Genomic DNA, 24,601 nt, shown 5'->3' with positions numbered 1-24,601 from the left:
TTATGTTGATTACTTATTGACAACAAATTACATGAACCATGAGGTTAATATGTACGTTCAGTACAAACCGTTTTCATTCTGGAGACGAGCCTTTTGAGTTAAAAAATCATTCATCACACGAAGATTTTCATCATGTTGACTCTTCTTTTCCGCAAGCTGATCTTCTAACGAACGACACATCTTTTCTAGATTAGCCTATAATTTGTTAGATATGTCAAACATAAATATGTTTTCAGTTAAATTATGGAAAACAAATTGATGATATTTCAGTCAAGTATCTTAAAGGGATACTAAACCCACATTTTTTTTCTTTAATGATTCAGATAGAGCATGCAATTTTAAGCAACTTTCTAATTTATTACTATTATCAATTTTTCTTCGTTCTCTTGATATCTTTATTTAAAAAGCAGGAATGTAAAGCTTAGGAGCAGGACCATTTTAGGTTCAGCACTATGGATAGTGCTTGCTTACTGGTGGCTGACATTTAGCCACAAATAAGCAAGCATAATCCAGGTTCTCAACCAAAAAGGGATTGGCTCCTATGCTTTACATTCCTGCTTTTTAAATAAAGATATCAAGAGAACAAAGAAAATTGATAATATTAATACATTAGAAAGTTGCTTAAAAGTGTATGCTCTATCTGAATCATTAAAGAAAAAAAATGGGTTTAGTGTCCCTTTAAGAAAATCATGATTTTTATGAAACTTGTGTGGTATAAAATGTGCTACTTAACTTTATTTAAAAAAATACGTAACCACATTTTTAGATATTTAGCCTATTAGATAATAATGCAAAATAAAGTGTTATCCTCTTTTAAATGAGAGGTACTATGGCCCTTAAGATGTCATAGGGTTGATGAAAAATAGTAAAAAGTTGATGATAAAAACTTGCCAAGAGAGAGAGAAATTTGGCAAAATCTTTTGGGGGCTTTTTTAGCATTAAGTATGTGTCTCACAATTAAATCCAGAACCTTCCATACCTAAATCAGTAACTCTCAAGCTAAAACTCACACAGATTTACTGGTGGACAGTGGCCCACCCCCAAAAATATAAAAACAAAAATATGTTTATTTCTCGGCTCAGGAACACATGCTTTTTACATAGCAAAATATAGGGAGAAAGATAGATAGATAGATTGATAGATATTAAAGGATAAAACTGATATAGTATCCTTTTAATAATAAATAAAACTTCTTACCTTGGACTTAGAAACAGATTCCATATTACTGGCCAGATCATCTATTTCCATTTTGCCCTCAGCCTTCTCTTTCTCAAGTTTCTGTTTGATACGCTGAAGGTTTTCCACCTGCTCCCCCAGTTCTGCCATGCTATCGGCTTGCTTTTTCCGTAGGCCGGCAAGCAACACTTCGTGTTGCAATGTTGACTCCTCTAGATCTCTGCGCATTTTAAAAAATTCTGCCTCTCTCTTTTTATTCATTTCTATTTGGACTGCACTTGCTCCTCCAGCCTCTTCCATTTTTTCACTGATATCTTCTAATTCTCTGGAAAGATCCGCCCGCTGTTTCTCAATTTTAGCTCGAGTGGCTCTTTCCGACTCTATCTCCTCTTGCAGCTCTTCATTATTAGCCTATAGAACATATAGCAGACACTTTATTTCCATTGTTTATATTTATTATCACTGTATGGTTGTTTTTTTATTTCATGCGTGCTATTAACATTATTTTTCACCGCCTCTTGCATTATGATATGAGAAAAATATTTTAAAGGGATCTGAATCATGAAAGAACAAATATGGGTTTCATATCCCTTTAAAATAATTTTACACTTACACATTGCATATGTATAAAATAAACTCTTCTTACTGAGCTTAGCACCTTTATTTGGATATGTTATACTTAAACAGTGTGCAAGACAAAGGGAATATCTGCTTGCTTCCCAACAAATAATAGCAAATAAAAAGATTTGTGACATCATTGCTTTCTTAAAAGGGCCACAAAATCAAAATGAAAGTTTCATGATTCAGACAAAGCAAGCAATTTAAAACAACTTTCAATATACTTAAAGGGACACTGAACCCAATTTTTTTGTTTCGTGATTCAGATAGAGCATGCAATTTTAAGAAACTTTCTAATTTACTCCTATTACCAAATTTTCTTCCTTCTCTTGGTATCTTTATTTAAAATGCAAGAATGTAAGTTTAGATGCCAGCCCATTTTTGGTGAATAACCTGGGTTATTCTTGCTGATTGGTGGATAAATTCCTGTTTTAAAAAACAGTGCAGGCTGTGGACTCACCATATCAAGAAATAAATACATTTATCAGGTAAGCATAAATTTCGTTTTCTTTCTAATAACACGGTGAGTCCACGGATCATCTAATTACTATTGGGAATCAATACCCAAGCTAGAGGACACAGATAAGGGAGGGACAAGACAGGGAACCTAAACAGAAGGCACCACTGCTTGAAGAACCTTTCTCCCAAAAGAAGCCTCAGCCGAGGCAAAAAGTATAAAATTTATAAAATTTAGAAAAAGTGTGAAGAGAGGACCAAGTTGCAGCTTCATTTTTGAATGCCCAGGAATAGGAAACAGCCCTCGTAGAATGAGCCGTGACCCTCTCTGGAGGCTGCTGTCCAGCAGTTTCATAGGCCAAGTGAATGATACTCCTCAGCGATAAAGAAAGAGAAGTAGCCATAGCTTTCTGCCCCTTACGTTTCCCAGAGAAAACCACAAACAAAGCAGAAGAATGGCGAAAATCCTTAGTCACCTGTAAGTAGAACTTTAATGCACGCACCACGTCTAGGTTGTGCAACAGACGTTCCTTATGAGAAGATGGGTTAGGACATAAAGAAGGAACAACAATCTCCTGATTAATACAAAAAATATACCAAACATCACAAACAAAAAACAAATGTGAGAATAAATGTGATGATTCTAAAAGAACCAATAAATAAAAAGTTCATATAAGAATATGTGTATTCTTGGGGAGACTTCTGTAGCTTTTATGCCTTTTTGTATCCTTGAAGATTCTCAAAGAAAAGGAGAAAGAAATAGCAACATAGTGTAATTCTGTGATGGTTATCAACAATGTATCAAGCTTGTAGCCAAATGCCTACTCACATGTACTTGAGCTTACGACCAAGCTCAGGGAAATGTGCACACCCACTTTATACTGGTGGGTAAACAGTACTCTCACGGCAATACAATATAAAAGATTTATTTAAAATAAAATAAAAAGCGTCACACATGCAATACAAAACCACTTAAGCAGAGGTTAATAGAGCCATATATATTAATATTGCTCACAAAAGTCAACTCCTACTACAGGATGTCAGCGGATTCAGGCAGCAGAAACTTAACCGCTGCACTGATCAACCTGACTCCAAAGGGAGTGGCTCCTCCTACAAGTGTGTCAGCAGGTGTACAGATGCCAAGGAGAGTAAAATATTCCAACAATCGTTTCGCTTTGCAAGCTTTTTCAAGGAAATGAAGTGCGCATGTCCATGTGACCTTATATACCAGTCTCTTGTGTTTAAAACGGATATCCGGATTCTTCTGTTGCCATTTTGGAAAAGGGCATGAGTGTCCTCCACTGGGTTAAAAGACTTGTGTAGATTTGGTTTATATTTACAGTCATTAAGGAAAACACAAGTATATACTTATTAATCACATTACATTTTGAGAGATAAATTTTTTTTTCATTTTATACAAAACACACAGATAAGTCTTAATAGATTAAGTTTTCTCCTGAGGAATATACCAAATACGGTATGACCATATTCTATGTTTGCACTTATACTCAACTGATTATACCATTCATTGCTCACATCAATTCTTTGTTATTCAGATTGTCTACTATTAATCGTACATCTTGCTCCTTATTTTTATTTTTGTCTCGTAAATGTTTAATTCTATATTTTTGCCCCAAGTTACATAAACAACTTTATGTTCCTTACTATTGTGTTAATACTTGAATAACATAGCAAAATGTAAAAAATAGAGAATATGTCACACCCAGGTCAGGGTTATCGTGTAACATTGTCATTATGATTTAGTTAGAAACTACTATTGCAGAAAATGGTGCAATTAAAAATCTTTATTTAAGCCATTAGGTATAAAAGTATCCATAGTGTGAATCCATTTCATTTCTAGGCGTCCTAGTTGGTTTTGTATGTCACCCCCTCTCCAATCTTGTTCAATTTTTCTTATCCCTAGAAATTCTAGATCACTGACTTTCCTTTTATGTACCCTGTCAAAATGTGCTGACAGTGTATGATTTGGGTAACCCTTCTCAATATTGTAAATGTGTTCATTTAGTCTTGTTCTAAGGAGTCTAGAGGTGCGACCTATATAAATTAGATTGCACGAACAGCGTAATAGATAAATTAAATTCTTGCTATTGCAAGTAATGAATTGATTTATTTCATAAACTTTTTTATTGTCTGCTGAATAGAACTTATTACATAATTTTGATGTTTTTTTCATTCTCTGACATGCATTACAAAATAAACATTTTCTGAACCCTACCTGTGGAGTGGGCAGCCAATTTTTGGCGGATATTACACTTTGTTTGTTCTTCATGTCGTTTGCATGTGATAACTGTAATTTTAAATTTGGTACCTTTTTAAACATAATATTTGGACCTTCCCAAGAAATTCCGTTAGTCCCGAATCTCTAGTGAGGATGCCCCAATGTCTATGAATGATATTTCTTAGTTCGTGACTTTGTGTACTGTGCTGAAAAATTAATCTGTTCGCTACATTAGTATTCTTTCTCTTATAATCTTGTGTATTTTTATTCTTATATTTTAATAATTTAATTCTGTCTATATTTCTAACTTCCTCTATTTTTTCCTCCAAAAAACTGTTTGAATAATTCTTTTCTAGGAATCGTTTTTTTAAAACTTGAGATTGGGTTTGGTATTAATCTACTTCCTTACAGTTATGTCTTAACCTAACAAATTGTCCTTTGGGGACGTTCCTTAACCAATGGCGCTGGTGACAGCTATTGAGATTAATGTAATTATTCACATCTATACTTTTAAAGTGATTCCTTGACTTAAGTGAATTCTCCTTAACATAAATTTCCAAATCCAGAAATTCTATTTTTTCTTTACTATACTTCCATGTTAAAGATACTTGAAACTCATTATTTTTTAAATGTTCCATAAATTCCACCAACTGACCCTCACTCCCTGACCATATTAGAAACAGGTCATCTACATAGCGGCGATAGGACACCAGATATTGCGCCCAGGGGGAGTTGTAGATGTAATTATTTTCCCAATTAGCCATATACAGATTGGCATAACTGGGCGCAAATCTGGTGCCCATCGCCGTACCGCTAGTTTGCAGATAGTATGTTTTATTAAAGTAAAAATAGTTAGTTTCCAGTATAATCCTAATGCCTTCCAGAATAAATTCCAGTTGTTTACTATTCAAGGTTTTATCTTCCTCCAGAATCTTTTTAACTGATGCAATCCCAAGATCTTTATTTATGATAGTGTACAGTGATGTGACGTCACTAGTGACTAGCCACCACTCTTTGTTCCACTCTATACCCTCCAGGTGATTCAATATGCTTATAGTGTCTTTCAAATAGGATTTAGTACTCTTCACATAATTTTGTAACTGTTGGTCTATATAAGCTGAGAGGTTACTAGTTAGGGAATTTACACCCAACACAATTGGTCTCCCTGGGGGATTACATAGATCCTTATGGATCTTCGGGAGTACATAAAAAGTTGGTGTTTTCGGAAATGGATTATATATATAACCATATTCCTTTTTATTTAGAATTTCTTCCCTAAGTCCTTTTTCCAATCTTTTTTTAAAAGCAAATATGGGACTGGAACTTAGTTTTTTATAGGTGTCAGTGTTATTTAGTTGTCTAAGGCATTCTTCATCATACTTTATTTTGTCCATTATGACTGTTCCTCCGCCCTTATCCGCGGGCCTAATGGTGATTCTATCATCATTTTTCAGTTGATCTAATGCAATTTGTTCTACTCTAGTTAAGTTCGATTTATAATCCATTTTCAATTTTTTTATATCCCTATGTACCAGTTCTAAAAAAGTCTCCATGGGGGCTGATTTATATTGGGTCAGATTAAATGTAGATTTTTTGCTTAATTCTACATGTCTGTATGTGTTTGGTTCTAAAGCATTATTTCTAATAATAGGACTATTTGCAAAGTATTTTTTAATACATAGGTTACGTATGAATTTCTGTATTCCTATGTATGTATCAAATTTGTTAATTCTGTAACTTGGGGCAAAATTTAATCCCCTTCCCAAAACTGATGTTTGTGCTTCTGATAATGTCACACTTGACAAATTGAAAATCCCTTTGTGTATAGTGTTACTGCTGTCCTTTGCAACGATATCATTTCTCCTAATGTTACATGGTTCTCTTTTTAATAATCTACTCTGTCCATGTTCCTTCCTCTTTTGTTGAATCGGTCTGAGTCTGTGCGTGTGTACCTTCTCTTTCCGGTTTCTAAAAAAACCTCCTCATCACCTGAGTCACATCTATTTAATCCCTCAAATCTATTATAGGTGTTGGTCTCATTGTGGTATTGTGCTTTTTGTTTCCTGAATGGATTCCTAGGTTGTTGCCAATCATAATCATCTCTTCTATGCTGATCTGATTTATTGTAATTACCCCTATTGTGTTGGTGTGTATAGTTTCTGGCATCCTGCTGAAACTCAGAATGCCTATATCCTACCTGTGGATTATCACTATTTCTATGTGTATAGTATTGCTCCCTCTCTCTGTGTGCTAATGAACTGTTCCTATTTTCATGTATCCTATTACTCTTATCCACATTCTGGTATGAATACCCATATTCTTTATCGTTTTGTTTTTTAGGCATCTTATTGTTTCTGTTATTACTAATGTTATGCATATTTGTCCTTATGTTTTTTTACTTTGTAATTCCTTTCCTTCCTTTCCTTATAATCCTCATAATCCCTAATATATTTCTTTCTCTTGGTGTTTTTAATTTCTTTTTTCAAAGAATCAATATTCTCCATTATTGTGTTAGAGAGGTTTTCATACTTGGTGTCACTCATTTGTGGAATTACTTTCTTTTCTAATGCATTAATTTCTTCATTCACTTCTTCTAGGAGTTTATTCCTTTCATTAACAATTAATCCCATTAACCTTTTAGTACAGTCTTCTAAAATATGGTTCAATTTTGTCATAAACATCAAATTGTCTTGACCAAACGTAGGATTTTTAAAAATCCTTAATCCCCTTGGGGAGATTTGTTCTTTCAAATACTTTTCTAGTGTAACAATTTCTAAGTGATATTTAGTTTCCTTAGTCAAATATTTTTCTACTTCCCTTAATGTGTCGGGTGTAAACTCCCTAACTAGTAACCTCTCAGCTTATATAGACCAACAGTTAAAAAATTATGTGAAGAGTACTAAATCCTATTTGAAAGACACTATAAGCATATTGAATCACCTGGAGGGTATAGAGTGGAACAAAGAGTGGTGGCTAGTCACTAGTGACGTCACATCACTGTACACTATCATAAATAAAGATCTTGGGATTGCATCAGTTAAAAAGATTCTGGAGGAAGATAAAACCTTGAATAGTAAACAACTGGAATTTATTCTGGAAGGCATTAGGATTATACTGGAAACGAACTATTTTTACTTTAATAAAACATACTATCTGCAAACTAGCGGTACGGCGATGGGCACCAGATTTGCGCCCAGTTATGCCAATCTGTATATGGCTAATTGGGAAAATAATTACATCTACAACTCCCCCTGGGCGCAATATCTGGTGTCCTATCGCCGCTATGTAGATGACCTGTTTCTAATATGGTCAGGGAGTGAGGGTCAGTTGGTGGAATTTATGGAACATTTAAAAAATAATGAGTTTCAAGTATCTTTAACATGGAAGTACAGTAAAGAAAAAATAGAATTTCTGGATTTGGAAATTTATGTTAAGGAGAATTCACTTAAAGGGACATTATACACTCATTTTTTCTTTGCATAAATGTTTTGTAGATAATCTATTTATATAGCCCATAAAGTTTTTTTTTAAAATTAATGTATAGTTTTGCTTATTTTTAAATAACATTGCTCTGATTTTCAGACTCCTAACCAAGCCCCAAAGTTTTATGTGAATACGCTCGACTACCTACTCCAGCTTGCTCCTGTTTGTGTAAAGGGTCTTTTCATATGCAAAAGAAGGGGGGGGGGGGAGTGTCTTATTTGCCACTTGCAGTGGGCTTTCCAGCTATCTTTTCAACAGAGGTAAACTGACAGCTTCTAAGTAAGTTTTTAAACAGTTTTATACTGAATTTTTACATCAGTATCTGTGCATATTATTCTTTATAGTAGTGTCTATTACATGCAGTTATATGAAAATGAGTGTACACTGTCCCTTTAAGTCAAGGAATCACTTTAAAAGTATAGATGTGAATAATTACATTAATCTCAATAGCTGTCACCAGCGCCATTGGTTAAGGAACGTCCCCAAAGGACAATTTGTTAGGTTAAGACGTAACTGTAAGGAAGTAGATGAATACCAAACCCAATCTCAAGTTTTAAAAAAACGATTCCTAGAAAAGAATTATTCAAACAGTTTTTTGGAGGAAAAAATAGAGGAAGTTAGAAATATAGACAGAATTGAATTATTAAAATATAAGAATAAAAATACACAAGATTATAAGAGAAAGAATACTAATGTAGCGAACAGATTAATTTTTCAGCACAGTACACAAAGTCACGAACTAAGAAATATCATTCATAGACATTGGGGCATCCTCACTAGAGATTCGGGACTAACGGAATTTCTTGGGGAAGGTCCAAATATTATGTTTAAAAAGGTACCAAATTTAAAATTACAGTTATCACATGCAAAAAACATGAAGAACAAACAAAGTGTAATATCCGCCAAAAATTGGCTGCCCACTCCACAGGTAGGGTTCAGAAAATGTTTATTTTGTAATGCATGTCAGAGAATGAAAAAAACATCAAAATTATGTAATAAGTTCTATTCAGCAGACAATAAAAAAGTTTATGAAATAAATCAATTCATTACTTGCAATAGCAAGAATTTAATTTATCTATTACGCTGTTCGTGCAATCTAATTTATATAGGTCGCACCTCTAGACTCCTTAGAACAAGACTAAATGAACACATTTACAATATTGAGAAGGGTTACCCAAATCATACACTGTCAGCACATTTTGACAGGGTACATAAAAGGAAAGTCAGTGATCTAGAATTTCTAGGGATAAGAAAAATTGAACAAGATTGGAGAGGGGGGTGACATACAAAACCAACTAGGACGCCTAGAAATGAAATGGATTCACACTATGGATACTTTTATACCTAATGGCTTAAATAAAGATTTTTAATTGCACCATTTTCTGCAATAGTAGTTTCTAACTAAATCATAATGACAATGTTACACGATAACCCTGACCTGGGTGTGACATATTCTCTATTTTTTACATTTTGCTATGTTATTCAAGTATTAACACAATAGTAAGGAACATAAAGTTGTTTATGTAACTTGGGGCAAAAATATAGAATTAAACATTTACGAGACAAAAATAAAAATAAGGAGCAAGATGTACGATTAATAGTAGCAATCTGAATAACAAAGAATTGATGTGAGCAATGAATGGTATAATCAGTTGAGTATAAGTGCAAACATAGAATATGGTCATACCGTATTTGGTATATTCCTCAGGAGAAAACTTAATCTATTAAGACTTATCTGTGTGTTTTGTATAAAATGAAAAAACATAATTTATGCTTACCTGATAAATTTATTTCTCTTGTAGTGTATCCAGTCCACGGATCATCCATTACTTATGGAATATATTCTCCTTCCCAACAGGAAGTTGCAAGAGTCCACCCACAGCAAAGCTGCTATATAGCTCCTCCCCTAACTGCCATATTCAGTCATTCGACCGAAAACATGCAGAGAAAGGAAAAAACCATAGGGTGCAGTGGTGACTGTAGTTCAAATGAAAAAATTACCTGCCTTAAAGTGACAGGGCGGGCCGTGGACTGGATACACTACAAGAGAAATACATTTATCAGGTAAGCATAAATTATGTTTTCTCTTGTTAAGTGTATCCAGTCCACGGATCATCCATTACTTATGGAATACCAATACCAAAGCTAAAGTACACGGATGATGGGAGGGACAAGGCAGGTACTTAAACGGAAGTTACAACTGCCTGTAAAAAACCCTTTCTCCCAAAAATAGCCTCCGAAGAAGCAAGGTATCAAATTTGTTAAATTTGAAAAAGTATGAAGCGCAGACCAAGACTCCGTCTTGTAAATCTGTTCAACAGAAGCTACATTGTTCTTGTTAGATACCACCTTAGGAAAAAACCCAGGTTGGTACGCAGGACTACCTTATCCGTACGAAGGACCAGATAAGGAGAATCACATTGTAACACAGATAACTTGGAGACTCTACGAGTCGAGGAAATAGCTACCCAAAAGGAACTTTCCAAGATAAAGATTGATATCTATGGGACAAAAAAGGTTCAAACGGAACTTCTTGAAGAACCTTAAGAACCAGGTTTAAGCTCCATGGCGGAGCAACAGTTTTAAACACAGGCTTGGATCTAACCAAAGCCTGACCAAATGCCTGAACGTCTAGAATACCTGCCAGACGCTTGTGCAAAAAAAAAAAATAGACAGAGTAAAAATCTGTCCCTTTTAAGGAATTAGCTGACAACCCTTTTCTCAAAAACATCTTGGAGAAAAGATAATATCCTGGGAATCCAGACTTTACTCCATGAGTAACCCTTGGATTCATAACAATCAGATATTTACACCATATCTACGTTCAATTTTCCTAGAGACAGGCTTTCATGTCTGTATTAAGGTATCAATGACTGACTCGGAGAAGCCATGCTTTGATAACATCAAGCGTTCAGTCTCCAGGCAGTCCATCTCAGATTGATTCTATGTAGATGGTTGAAAAGACCCTGAGGTAGAGGGACCTGTCTCAGAAGCAGACACCGTGATGGAAAGGATGACATGTCCACCAGATCTGCATACCAGGTCCTGCGTGGCTACGCAGGCGCTGTCAAAAACACCAAAGCCCTCTCCTGCTTGGTCTTGACCTCCGGAGGAAATCCCACTCCCCCGGAAGAAAAGTCTGACGACTTAGAAAATCCACCTCCCAGTTCTCAACACCTGGGATATGGATAGCTGATAGACAAGAGTGAGTCTCTGTCCAGTGAAATATTGTAAGACTTCTAACATCGCTAGGGAACTTCTGTTCCCCCTTGATGGCTGATGTAAGCCACAGTCGTGTATATTGTCCGACTGAGTATGATGTACCTCAGAGTTGCTAACTGAGGCCAAGTCTGAAGAGCATGGAATATCACTCCCAGTTCCAGAATATTTATTAGAAGGAGGGTCTCCTCCTAAGTCCACTATCCCTGAGCCTTCAGGTAGTACCAGACTGTATCCCAACCTAAAAGGCTGGCATCTATTGTAACAATTGTCCCATCTGACCTGCGGAAGGTCATACCCTTGGACAGATGGACCCGACATAGTCACCAGAGAAGAGAATCTTTGGTCTCTTGGTCCAGGTTTAACAGGGGGACAAATCTGTGTAATCCCCAGTCCTCTGACTGAGCATGCATAGTTGCAGCGGTCTGAAATGTAGACATGCAAACGGTACTATGTCCCTTGCCGCTACCATTAAGCCGATTTCATTCATGTACTGAGTCACCGAAGGGCGCGGATGGGATGAAAAACACGGCAGAAATTTAGAAACTTTGACAACCTGGACTCCGTCAGGTAAATTTTCATTTCTACAGAATCTATCAGAGTCCCTAGGAGGGAAAACCTTGAGATTGGGGATAGAGAACTCTTTCCTTGTTCACTTTCCACCCATGTGATCTCAGAAATGCCAGTACTACGTCCGTATGAGACTTGGCAATTTGGATGTTTGACGCCTGTATCAGGATGTCGTCTAAATAAGGGGCCACTTCTATACCCCGCGGCCTAAGGACCGCCAAAGCGACCCCAGAACCTCCATAAGGATTCTTGGGGCTGTAGATATCCCAAAGGAAAGAGCTACAAACTGGTAATGCCTGTCTAGAAAGGCAAACCTGAAAAACGATGGTGATCTTTATGCATCACAATATGAGGATAAGCAACCTTCAAATCCATTGTAGTCCTCTATTGACTCTCCTGGATCATAGTTAAGATGGTACGAATAGTTTCCATCTTAAATGACGGAATTCTGAGAAATTTGTTTAAGATCTTTAGATCCAAAATAGGTCTGAAGGTTCCCTCTCCTTGGGAACCACAAACAGATTTGAATAAAAACTCTGTCCCTGTTCCACTCTTGGAACTGGATGGATCTCGTACACAATGTAAGAATGCCTCCTTTATCTGGTTTGCAGATAATTGTGAAAGGCGAAATCTCCCCTTTTTTGGGGGGGCGTTCCTTCATGCTGCCTTAGAGGCAGCAGCAGGCTCCTTGGCCTGCTTATCTTTGTTCCAGGTCCAATTGTCTCCAAACCGCCTTGGACTGAGCAAAAATTCCCTCTTGTTTTGCCTTAGAGGAAGTGGATGCCACACCTGCCCTGAAGTTTTAAAAGGCACGAAAATTAGACCTTTTTGGCCCTTGATTTGGACCTATCCTGAGGAAGGGCATGACCTTTTCCTCCAGTGATATAAGCAATAATCTCCTTCAAACCAGGCCCGAATAGGGTCTGCCCCTTGAAGGGAAGTTAAGTAGCTTATTTATTAAAGTCACGACAGTTGACCATGATATAAGCCATAGCGCTCTGCGCGCCAGTATAGTAAAAAACAGAATTCTTAGCCGTTAGTCTAGTCAAATGAACAAAGGCATCAGAAAACAAAGGAATTGGCTAGCATAAGCTTGTCAAATATATTCATCCAATGGAGTGGCTAACTGTAAAGCCTCATCAAGAGACTCAACCCAGAACGCCGCAGCAGCAGTGACAGAAGCAATGTATGCAAGGGGCTGCAGGATAAAACCCTGTTGAATAAACATTTTTTATCCATTGGATCTAAAAGCACAACTGTCCTCGCCAGAGGTAGTGGTACGCTTAGCTAGAGTAGAAACTCTTCTCTCCACCTTAGGAACTGTCTGCCAGAAGTCCTGTGTGGCGGTAACTATTAGAAAACATTCTTCTAAAAAATAGGAGGGGAAGAGAACGGCACACCTGGTCTATCCCATTCCTTATTAAAAAAGTTTTAGTAAAACTCTTTAGGTATTGGAAAAACATCAGTACACACCGGCACTGCATATTATTTATCCAGTCTACACAATTTCTCTGGCCCTGCGATTGTACACATTCATTCAGAGCAGCCAAAGCCTCCCTGAGCAACAAGTGGAGGTTCTCAAGCATAAATTTTAAATGTAGAAATATCAGAATCAGGTTAAATCATCTTCCCTGAGTCAAAAAAAAAAAAAAAAAAAAAAATCACCCACAGACTAAGCATATTTGTGAGGTAGTATCATACATGGTTCTTAAAGTGTCTGTATGCTCTGTATCTACCCCCAGAGCTATCTGCTTTCCTTTAATTTCAGGTAGTCTGACTAATACTGCTGCCAGAGTATTATTCACCACCTTTGCCATGTCTTGTAAAATAAACGCTATGGGCGCCCTTGATGTACTTGGCGCCATTTGAGCGTGAGTCCCTGAAGCGGGAGTCGAAGGGTCTGACACGTGGGGAGAGTTAGTCGGCATAACTTTCCCCTCGACAGAATCCCCTGGTAAAATAAACGCTATGGGAGCCCTTGATGTACTTGGCGCCATTTGAGCGTGAATCCCTAAAGCGGGAGTCAAAAGATCTGACACGTGGGGAGAGTTAGTCGGCATAACTACCCCCAAGACAGAATCCTCTGGTGATAATGTTTTTAAAGACAAAAAATGATCTTTATTGTTTAACATGAAATCAGTACATCTGGTACACATTCTAAGATGGGGTTCCACCATGGCTTTAAAACATAATGAACACAGAGCTTCCTCTATGTCAGACATGTTAGAACAGACTAATGAGACTAGTAAGCTTGGAAAACACTTAAAATCAAGTTAACAAGCAAATATATAAAACGTTACTGTGCCTTTAAGAGAAACAAATTTTGTCAAAATTTGAAAAACAGTGAAAAAAGGCAATAAAACAAACAAAATTTTTACAGTACATGTAATAATGTAACAGAGCATTGCACCCACTTGCAAATGGATTATTAACCCCTTAATGCAAAAAACAGATAAAAAAAACGACATAGACGTTTTTAAAAACAGACACAACAAAACTGCCACAGCAGAGCTGTGGATTACCTTCCCTATAAACGATTTTGGAAGTCTTTTTAGCCCTTTAGAAATGTCCTGTAGTATTCATGGGACTGCTGAGGGAATCTGGATGATTCATTTTGTAATTTTAACTGCGTAAAAAAAACGCTAAATTAGGCCCCTCCCACTCATATTACAACAGTGGGAAGCTTCAGTTAACTGTTTCTATGCAAAATTTAAGCCAGCCATGTGGAAAAAACTTAGGCCCCAATAAGTTTTATCACCAAACATATGTTAAAAAACGATTAAACATGCCAGCAAACGTTTTAAAACACACTTTTACAAGAGTATGTATCTCTATTAATAAGCCTGATACCAGTCGCTTTTACTGCATTTAAGGCTATACCAACATTACAGTGTTATCACCAATGTACGTTAAAAAACGATTAAACATGCCAGCAAACGTTTTAAAACACATTTTTATAAGAGTATGTATCTCTATTAATAAGCCTGATACCAGTCGCTATCGCTGCATTTAAGGCTTTACTTACATTACTTCGGTATCAGCAGTATTTTCATAGTCAATTCCATTCCTAGAAAAATATTTTACTGCACATACCTTATCTGCAGGAAAACCTGCACGCCATTCCCCCTCTGAAGTACCTCACTCCTCAGAATGTGTGAGAACAGCAAATGGATCTTAGTTACGTCTGCTAAGATCATAGAAAAACGCACGCAGATTCTTCTTCCAAATACTGCCTGAGATAAACAGCACACTCCGGTGCCATTTAAAAATAACAAACTTTTGATTGAAGAATAAACTAAGTATAAAGCACCACAGACTCTCACGACCTCCTATCTATGTTGAGGCTTGCAAGAGAATGACTGAATATGGCAGTTAGGGGAGGAGCTATATAGCAGCTTTGCTGTGGGTGGACTCTTGCAACTTCCTGTTGGGAAGGAGAATATATTCCATAAGTAATGGATGATCCGTGGACTGGATACACTTAACAAGAGAAAAAAATTTATCCCTCAAAATGTAATGTGATTAATAAGTATATACTCGTGTTTTCCTTAATGACTGTAAATATAAACCAAATCTACACAAGTCTTTTAACCCAGTGGAGGACACTCATGCCCTTTTCCAAAATGGCAACAGAAGAATCCGGATATCCGTTTTAAACACAAGAGACTGGTATATAAGGTCACATGGACATGCGCACTTCATTTCCTTGAAAAAGCTTGCAAAGCGAAACGATCGTTGGAATCTTTTACTCTCCTTGGCGTCTGTACACCTGCTGACACACTTGTAGGAGGAGCCACTCCCTTTGGAGTCAGGTTGATCAGTGCAGCGGTTAAGTTTCTGCTGCCTGAATCCGCTGACATCCTGCAGTAGGAGTTGACTTTTGTGAGCAATATTAATATATATGGCTCTATTAACCTCTGCTTAAGTGGTTTTGTATTGCATGTGTGACGCTTTTTATTTTATTTTAAATAAATCTTTTATATTGTATTGCCGTGAGAGTACTGTTTACCCACCAGTATAAAGTGGGTGTGCGCATTTCCCTGAGCTTGGTCGTAAGCTCAAGTACATGTGAGTAGGCATTTGGCTACAAGCTTGATACATTGTTGATAACCATCACAGAATTACACTATGTTGCTATTTCTTTCTCCTTTTCTTTGAGAATCTTCAAGGATACAAAAAGGCATAAAAGCTACAGAAGTCTCCCCAAGAATACACATATCCTTATATGAACTTTTTATTTATTGGTTCTTTTAGAATCATCACATTTATTCTCACAATCTCCTGATTAATGCCAATCCGAAACCACCTTAGGGAGAAACCCTAACTTAGTACGCAAAGCTACCTTATCCAAATGGAAAATAAGGTAAGGAGACTCATACTGCAACGCCGAGAGCTCTGAGACTCTACGAGCAGATGAAATAGCAACAAGAAACAAAACATTCCAAGATAACATTTTAATATCTAAGGAATTCATAGGCTCAAACGGAGCCTGCTGAAGAACTTTAAGAACAAGGTTAAGACTCCAGGGAGGAGTAACAGGTTTGAACACAGGCCTGATTCTGACCAATGCCTGACAGAATGATTGCACGTCTGGTACATCCGCCAGATGTTTATGTAACAAAATAGACATGGCAGATATTTGACCTTTCAAAGAACTTGCCGATAAACCCTTCTCCAAACCCTCTTGGAGAAAAGACAGAATTCTAGGAATCCGAACTCTACTCCAAGAGTAGCCTCTAGATTCACACCAATACAGATATTTACACCATATCTTGTAGTAAATGTTCCTAGTAACAGGCTTACGATCATGGTCTCAATGACTGACTCAGAAAATCCCCGCTTAGATAAGATTAAGCGTTCAATCTCCAAGCAGTCAGTTTCAGAGAAATCGAGATTTGGATGAAAGAAGGGTCCTTGAAGTAGAAGGTCCTTCCTCAGTGGAAGTCTCCAAGGTGGGAGAGATGACATCTCCACTAGGTCTGCATACCAGATCCCGTGAGGCCACGCCGGTGCAATCACAGACGCCCTCTCCTGTTTGATTTGAGCAATGACCCAAGGAAGGAGAGCAAACGGAGGAAATAGGTATGCTAGACTGAAATTCCAATGGACCGCTAGATCATCTATCAGTACAGCCTGAGGATCCCTCGACCTCAACCCGTACCTCGGGAGCTTGGCATTATGACGAGATGCCATGAGATCCATTTCCGGCTGTCCCCATTTGAGAATCAAGCTGGAAAACACTTCCAGATGGAGCTCCCACTCCCCTGGTTGAAAGGTCTGTCTGCTCAGAAAATCTGCTTCCCAATTGTCCACTCCTGAAATGTGGATTGCAGACAGAAAGCAGTTGTAGGACTCTGCCCACTGAATAATTTTGGCTACCTCTGTCATGGCCAAGGAACTCTGAGTTCCTCCCTGATGGTTGACGTAAGCCACTGAGGTTACGTTGTCCATTTGGAACCTGATAAACCGAGCCGAAGCCAACTGAGGCCAGGCCAGGAAAGCATTGAAGATTGCCCTCAGCTCACAATCACCCAGGTGGGTCTGCAAAAGCAGGTTCCCTGAGAGAGATGATCCTGAGACAACCACCAAAGAAGAGAATCTCTCGTTGCCTGATCCAGATTTAATCGTGGAGACAGATCCGCATAATCCCCTTTCCACTGCCTGAGCATGCATAACTGCAGAGGTCTGAGGTGGAAACAGGCAAACAGAATGATGTCCATAGCAGCTACCATCAGACCAATCACCTCCATACATTGAGCCACCGACGGCCGAGGAGAGGAATGAAGCGTCACACAAAAATAGAAAATCTTTGATTTTCTGACATCTGTCAGAAATATTTTCATCGATAGGGAATCTATTATGGTTCCCAAGAAAACTACCCTTGTAGCTGGAATTAAGCAACTCTTTCCCAAATTCACCTTCCATCCGTGAGAGCGCAGGAAAGATAACAACATCTCCGTGTGGGAGTTCACTTGTTAAAAGGATGGCGCCTGCACCAGAATGTCATCCAGATACGGCGCCACTGCAATGCCCTGCAACCAGAGCAATGCCAACAGGGATCCCAGGACTTTTGAAACAATTCTGGGAGCTGTGGCAAGGCCGAATGGGAGAGCCACAAACTGGAAGTGTCTGTCTAGAAATGCAAACCTCAGAAACTTGTGATGATCCCTGTGGATAGGAACATGCAGATACGCGTCTTTAAAAATCTACTGTTGTCATAAATTGACCCTCTTGAACCAAGGGAAGAATGAAATGAATAGTTTCCATCTTGAAGGATGGTACTCTGAGGAACTTGTTTAGACTTTTGAGATCTAGAATTGGTCTGAAATTCCCTCTTTTTTTGGGAACCACAAACAGATTGGAGTAAAATCCCAGACCCTGATCCTGCATTGAAACAGGAACTATCATTCCCAGGTCAGAAAGGTCTTGAACACAGTGTAAGAACGCCTCTCTTTTTATCTGGTCTACAGATAATCTTGAGAGCAGAAACCTGCCTCTGGGAGGAATGATTTTGAACTCTAGTTTGTATCCCTGGGACACGATATCTACCGCCAAGGGATCCTGAACATCCCGAATCCAAGCCTGAGCGAAGAAGGAAAGTCTGCCCCCCACAAGATCCGGTCCCGGATCGGGGGATACCCCTTCATGCTGACTTTGAGTCATTAGCGGGCTTCTTAGATTGCTTTCCCTTGTTCCACGACTGGTTGGACCTCCAGGAAGGCTTGGACTGTTCTTGCTTTGTAGTTTCGAAAGTAATAAAAATTACTCTGACGTCCCTTCTGCTTATTCCTCTTATCCTGAGGGAGGAAATGACCCTTTCCTCCTGTAATGTCGGAAATGATCTCAACCAGACCCGGCCCAAACAAGGTCTTACCCTTGTAGGGAATCGCTAAAAGCTTAGATTTAGATGACACATCCGCAGACTCTGCGAGCCAATACGGAAATTTTTGCTCCTAGCTTAATAACCTGTAGGGAAGCATCCGTAGTAAAAGAATTGGCCAACTTTAGGGACTTAATCCTATCCTGGATCTCGTCGAGGGGAGTGACTGTCTGAATAGAATCAGACAACACATCAAACCAGTATGCTGCCGCACTAGTGACGGTAGCAATACACACCGCAGGTTGCCATTGTAAACCCTGGTGAACATACATCTTTTTGAGCAATCCCTCCAGCTTCTTATCCATAGGATCCTTAAAAGAACAACTATCCTCAATGGGAATAGTGGTCCTCTTAGCTAAAGTGGAAATTGCCCCTTCCACCTTGGGGACCGATTGCCAAGACTTGATAGAGTCAGCAATAGGAAACATCTTATTTAAAATAGGGGATGGAGAAAAAGGCATATCCGGTCTCTCCCATTCCTTAGCAAAAATCTCTGTAGCTTGATCTGGTACAGGGGAAACCCCACCATGGAAGGTGCATCAAAACACTTGTTTAGCTTGCTAGACTTCTTAGGATTGACTACGACCATGGAGTCGGGAGTCGTCCAAGGTAGCCAAAACCTCCTTAAGTAACAAACGGAGGTGTTCCAGCTTAAACCTGAAGGATACAACGTCAGCATCAGAAGAAGGAATTACACTGTCTGAGTCTGAGATTTCACCCTTAGATGCTACCGAAGTATCCTCTTCCTCAGATTTCTGGGAAGGAGCATTTGGAAAAGCCACGACTGTGTCAGCAACCTTACTCACTGGTTCTTTACATTTCCTCTTGCGCTTTCCCTGCAGCATGGGAAAAGCAGACAATGCATCAGATACCGCAGAAGACATGAGGGAAGCGATGTCTTGCAAAGTTTGAGAGGAAGCGCAGGGCACTGCATGTGTGGATGACAGCATTTGGGACACTTGAGGAGAAAGCTGCGGCATATCTTGAACATTGTCAGAAGACTCCTGGACAGCATCCGCCTTAGACAATGTTGGCTCAGAAAAAAAGTCTATCCCTGTAATTTAAAGTTCTCTCAATACATGAGGAACAGAAAGGGATAGGTGGTTCCACATTAGCATCAAAACATAAAGAACAAGAAACATTTTGCATGGCCTCTTGGTCCGTCTTTACTCACAATTGATCAATTTAGATAGATAAACTGATATTTGAGGATGTAATTAACACACCAAAAAAACGTTACTGTCCCTTTAAATGTTAAACGTAACTTTTTTATTTTTGCTTGCAAAAAATAATTAAATTGTCACAATATATTCAGGACAACCTCTACACCTCAGCTGAGATTTGCTGAGGTGCCTACCTTACTTGCTGCCACCAGAGCGTATATTCTGATAGCAGATTGTCCGGACTCAGCCTAAGCAAAGTTTTTAACAGATCTGAGGCTGTTCTCCCGCATCACCGTATCGCAGCATACAAGTACTTGTTTAGCTTGCTATCCACCAAACCGCTGCTCTCCATAACACCAGAAATGAAGTGAAAAAAGGCGCGCAACAGAAAATTGCCGCCTCAGCTAGCTCCGCCCATCGTTGGGCGTATCAAAAATTAACCTCCCCGTTGGCAAATGTCTTCTAAAATAACGCCGCCAGGAGTAATTGAAACACACCTAACACCTTGAGCCACAATCTCCTCGTCCCCAGTGCCTGCCATTACTGCCATCCATAACATAATCCCCTAACTCCAAAGGATGTCTATTATGTCCCATATTAAAATTAAAGTGCCAAAGTTTTCCTGTGTTCCCAGAAAAAATAAATTCAGCACTTACCTTTAAAAATCTGCCCGGCAGCAAGGCAGCTCACTAGGTTTGAGAAGCATGTTCCCTCACATGGACCTGTGTAAGAGAAACAAAGACTGAGTAATTTTACTCAGGCTTTCAAAATTAGGGCAGCATTAAATACATGGGAGGCGTAGTGAGGATTGGACCCCACAAGTTCCCATTGCTTAAAAACCACTAATGCTCTACTGAAGAGACTGACATGGACTACGGCTACACCCCAGGACAACGGAGAACAAACTTGCGCTGCTGAAAAATAACAAAATCTTACTTGAAGAATCTTCTTTCAAACACCTAAACTTTACCACCTCCTTGCTCTTAACGTAGGCAAAATGACGGGGGTTGGAGGGAAGGGAGGTGATATTTAACAGCTATGATGTGGTGCTCTTTGCCGCCTCCTGCTGGGCAGGAGTGATATTCCCAATAGTAATTAAATGATCCGTGGACTCAACGTGTCATTAGAAATAAATCAGTTTATGAAATTTTATGTGTATCCTCTTAACAATTCAGATTATTTTTTATCCTATAACATCAAGAGATTTTTGTTGGGAAATTCCTCTAACATATTTAAATACACTACTGTAATGCACACTCATTCACTGGTACACCAAAAAAAGTTATTGTTGTATACATGATACATATCATAAAATAACAAGGCTTTTGACATTTTTGTCATGGTGGGAAATACAGATATTTTTTTAAATAAAAGCTATCACTGTTAGAAAAGCAACTGTAACAAATCACACATGCATATGAACCTGGAGTTCTTTAATCTTTTTCTGCAGCTGAGCATTAATTATCTGCTCATCTTCAACTTTTCTTTGCAACTCATCCACTTCAAAGTCCTTCCTGTAAAGTTAGAAAATATTTAATAAGTAGCATAAACAATCAGATCCACACTGTATATCTCGATGTTCTAAGCAACATTTAAGGCAAATATAAAATGTGGAAGTCCTTTGATCCAAAAATAATCAAGAATTACACATTCCAGAAGAACTGATTGGCTTGATTATGCCACCTCTATCCTGGATAGTCACTTAATTAACCATTCAGGAAACCAGACTAGACCCAGACCTACGATTAAGAAGACTGAGGATCCCTTGTTGCTCTGACGCTGGCACCGGGATTAAGGTAAGATGAAAACATTAATTAGATTTTGAGGAAGGTTTTGTGGCTGGCTGATCTTTATGTGGGCATGTAGGGGAAAGGATATAGATGCAAGGGTTAGTTGCACTGGAACGGTCATGTAGGACTAAGCTTAGTTGCAGTCAGAGGCTCATGATTAGTTAAACAGAGTGACAGGGCATTTTAGTGAGCTAGAGTTACTCACAGTTAGAAGAGCTGGGATTAGTTGTGGTCAGGAGGGCTAAGGTTAACAGTGGCTATGCCTTTGTTGTACGGGTTAATGCCATGTGGGGCTGCTGGTAAAATTTAAATTGCATTAGGTGGTACAGGGTAATTTGTGATGTCAGAGATTCGTTGCAAGTGAAGTTAATACAGTGGGGAGAGAGAAGCTTTAGGAAATCTTAATTTACCTAGGGGTTTATGGGAGCTAGGGGTTAAATGTAGTCAGAAAAAACAGCGCATTAAAGTTCAATCCAATTAGGGGAGATTTAGCTTACAATGGTGGGGGGTGCATGAGCTAGGAGTTTTCGTGTGGTAGGTTCAATGGCCCATAAGTTATTGTTTAGGGATTTTTGGACAGTGAGTTTATTTATAGGTCTAACTATTTTGCTATTTATTTTTTGGTTAACAAATGTAGCTTATTTAATGGTATGTGAGATGCAAATGATAGAGTCAGGGATGCAGTAAGAGGGGGTTTACCTAGATTGGGAAACACTTTAAGGGAGTAAATAGACTAGGTGGCATTTTTAGACAGGGTGTCATGTAATAGGACACTAAGATGTAAGGGGGTATTTCAGTGTGTGGTACTTTTATTAATTGTGAAAATGAGGCTACATATCAGGTCTATTACGTTATACTGCAATGGAGCAGCAGCATGGTTACATATATAAGAAACACTGACATTGGAATTAAATTTCCATTATTCCAGTTACAGTGTACAATTAAAAAAAGCTTTCCAGTTTACTTTTGGCATTAAACTTAATTCTTCCTGTGCCAAACCTAGACTCTAGAGTTTGTAAGTGCCTATATGACAACAGGGTTTGCAACACAATGTTATACATGTATTGCTCAAGCCACATTTTCTCTCTTCAGTCTACCTCAGTATGGTGTCATGGAAAGGAGCTAGGATTAACAAAAGGTTGGATTGTGCATGAGGGACCAGGGAAAACATAATATCTTCCCTTTTACATATTTAATGCATGCACATACTTTTTAAGCTTATCATCCATGTTCACTTGGCTGTTCTCAAGGTCCATAATTGCTTCCTGGCTAAGTTTCAGGTCTCCTTCAAGCTTCCGTTTGGTCCTTTCAAGGTCTATGCGCAGTTTCTTCTCCTGCTCAAGACTTCCTTCCAGCTATGAAGACAAAAGGAAAATTCAGAATAATCTTTACCAGTAGTTATATGTTTAATTTGCAGAATCCCTTTGGACGAGTATTCCGCCTAGTAAATATTGTTGCCATGAGGGTCATGTTAACGAATGCATATAAATCTGTGTGTCTGCTTTAACATCATATAACTACGTTACAGCCAAGTTTTATGTTTCTAGAGCTTCCTCCTCGGTATGTATTTTAGAAATGTTATTATGTATCGCTAAGGGGTAGATTCATGAAGCTGCATTTGCAGCTTTTTGGACTATGTGGAAAGGTGGAGAGATCAATCACCCTGACACTTGCTCGTTCAGGGTGATTGGCATGTCTTGCTCTAGCACAATTGGTTGAGGCAGCATTGCACAAGAAACCTCTTGTGCAATGTTAAATTTCTCTGTGCAATGCAACATCTCAAGTGGTGATTGCAGGAGGACAGGTTCACTACTTGCAAACCTATCCGCCTGCAAGGATGGTACATTTTGACGTAAGTATTACATAACCTACATCATCAACTTGCTGCTCCAGCTTAATCTTCAGTTTAGTAACACTGCTGACTTTGTCTTCCTCTGCCTGGAGATCATCAAGTGTCTGCTGATGGACTTCCTGAAGAGCCTTCTTCTCCCGGCTCAGCTTGACAATGCTTTCATCAAGTGCAGCCATTTCTTCTGTCAGGTTCTTAACCTGTAAAACAAAAACACAACTAGTACACAACACAAAATACTTTAATGAAATCATTATAACTTGGAACCAAAATGAATACCAATAAAATGCTGGAATATTGTATTTTAACTTCTCAGTGTATATTTTGATTATAAAATGCCCTTATGTTAGAACAAATTTAATTAAAGGGACAGTAAAGCCGAAATTAATGATTCTGATAGAGCATGCAAGTTTAAATAACTATCCAATTTAATTCTATTATCAAATTTACTTTGTTCTCTTGGTATCATTTATTTGAAGGGTAAATCTAGGTAAGAAAATGTATAGATAGGACACTGAGAACTGGCAGGGAACATTCAACTACACCCCTGTTCAGTCCACTAGCAGAGACAGGGAAACTAATTCTACAATAAGCAACAGTAGACTTTAAATTTCATACTTTTAAGTACCAATTTCAACATGTATTTTGTACTTTAAAAATGTCGTTTTATTACAATATGTACTGGGTGTATTCTTTTTTTTTTCTATTAATATGAATTTAATTTTTTCTGTAAAATTTGATTTTAAAGAAAACATTTTTTTGATGTTGACTGTATCTTTTATTTTAAAACTTAATTTATTCATGTCATACCATTTTTAATCACAATTTTCCATGAGCTCTACTGCATTGTAAAAGCAGGGAAAACCTCTTTGTGAGACACACTGTTTTCAGGTAAAAACTGCCTTTAGAGAATTTCAGCGGGGGGCTTCATTTTAAAGGGACGCTAACCCAAAAGTTTTCTTTCACGATTCAGATAGAGAATACAAATTTAAACAACGTTACAATTTACTTATATTATTTATTTTGCTTCATTTTTTAGATATCTATAGTTGAAGACAAAAGTGATGCACATGGCTGAGCCAATCACACAAGGCTTCTATGTGCAGCAACCAATCAGCAGCTACCGAACCTATCTAGATATGTGTTTTAGCAAAGAAT

General features: G+C 38.2%; 1 protein-coding gene across 1 annotated transcript in view; it reads right to left on the bottom strand.

Annotated features, from left to right (window-relative positions):
• Positions 1–24,601, bottom strand: part of LOC128654585 (myosin-4-like) — a 192,927-nt gene that overhangs the window by 69,078 nt on the left and 99,248 nt on the right. The window contains exons 22-26 of the mRNA XM_053708583.1: positions 23,467–23,643; positions 22,804–22,949; positions 21,228–21,318; positions 1,198–1,587; positions 69–195 (exon numbers count right to left, since the gene is read on the bottom strand). Of these exons, the coding sequence (XP_053564558.1) occupies positions 69–195; positions 1,198–1,587; positions 21,228–21,318; positions 22,804–22,949; positions 23,467–23,643 (931 nt within the window). The remainder of the gene's footprint in view (positions 1–68; positions 196–1,197; positions 1,588–21,227; positions 21,319–22,803; positions 22,950–23,466; positions 23,644–24,601) is intronic.

This window comes from Bombina bombina, chromosome 1, assembly GCF_027579735.1.
Source record: "Bombina bombina isolate aBomBom1 chromosome 1, aBomBom1.pri, whole genome shotgun sequence".
NCBI classification, from domain to species: Eukaryota; Metazoa; Chordata; class Amphibia; order Anura; family Bombinatoridae; genus Bombina; species Bombina bombina.
This window is presented reverse-complemented; position numbering and strand designations above follow the sequence as displayed.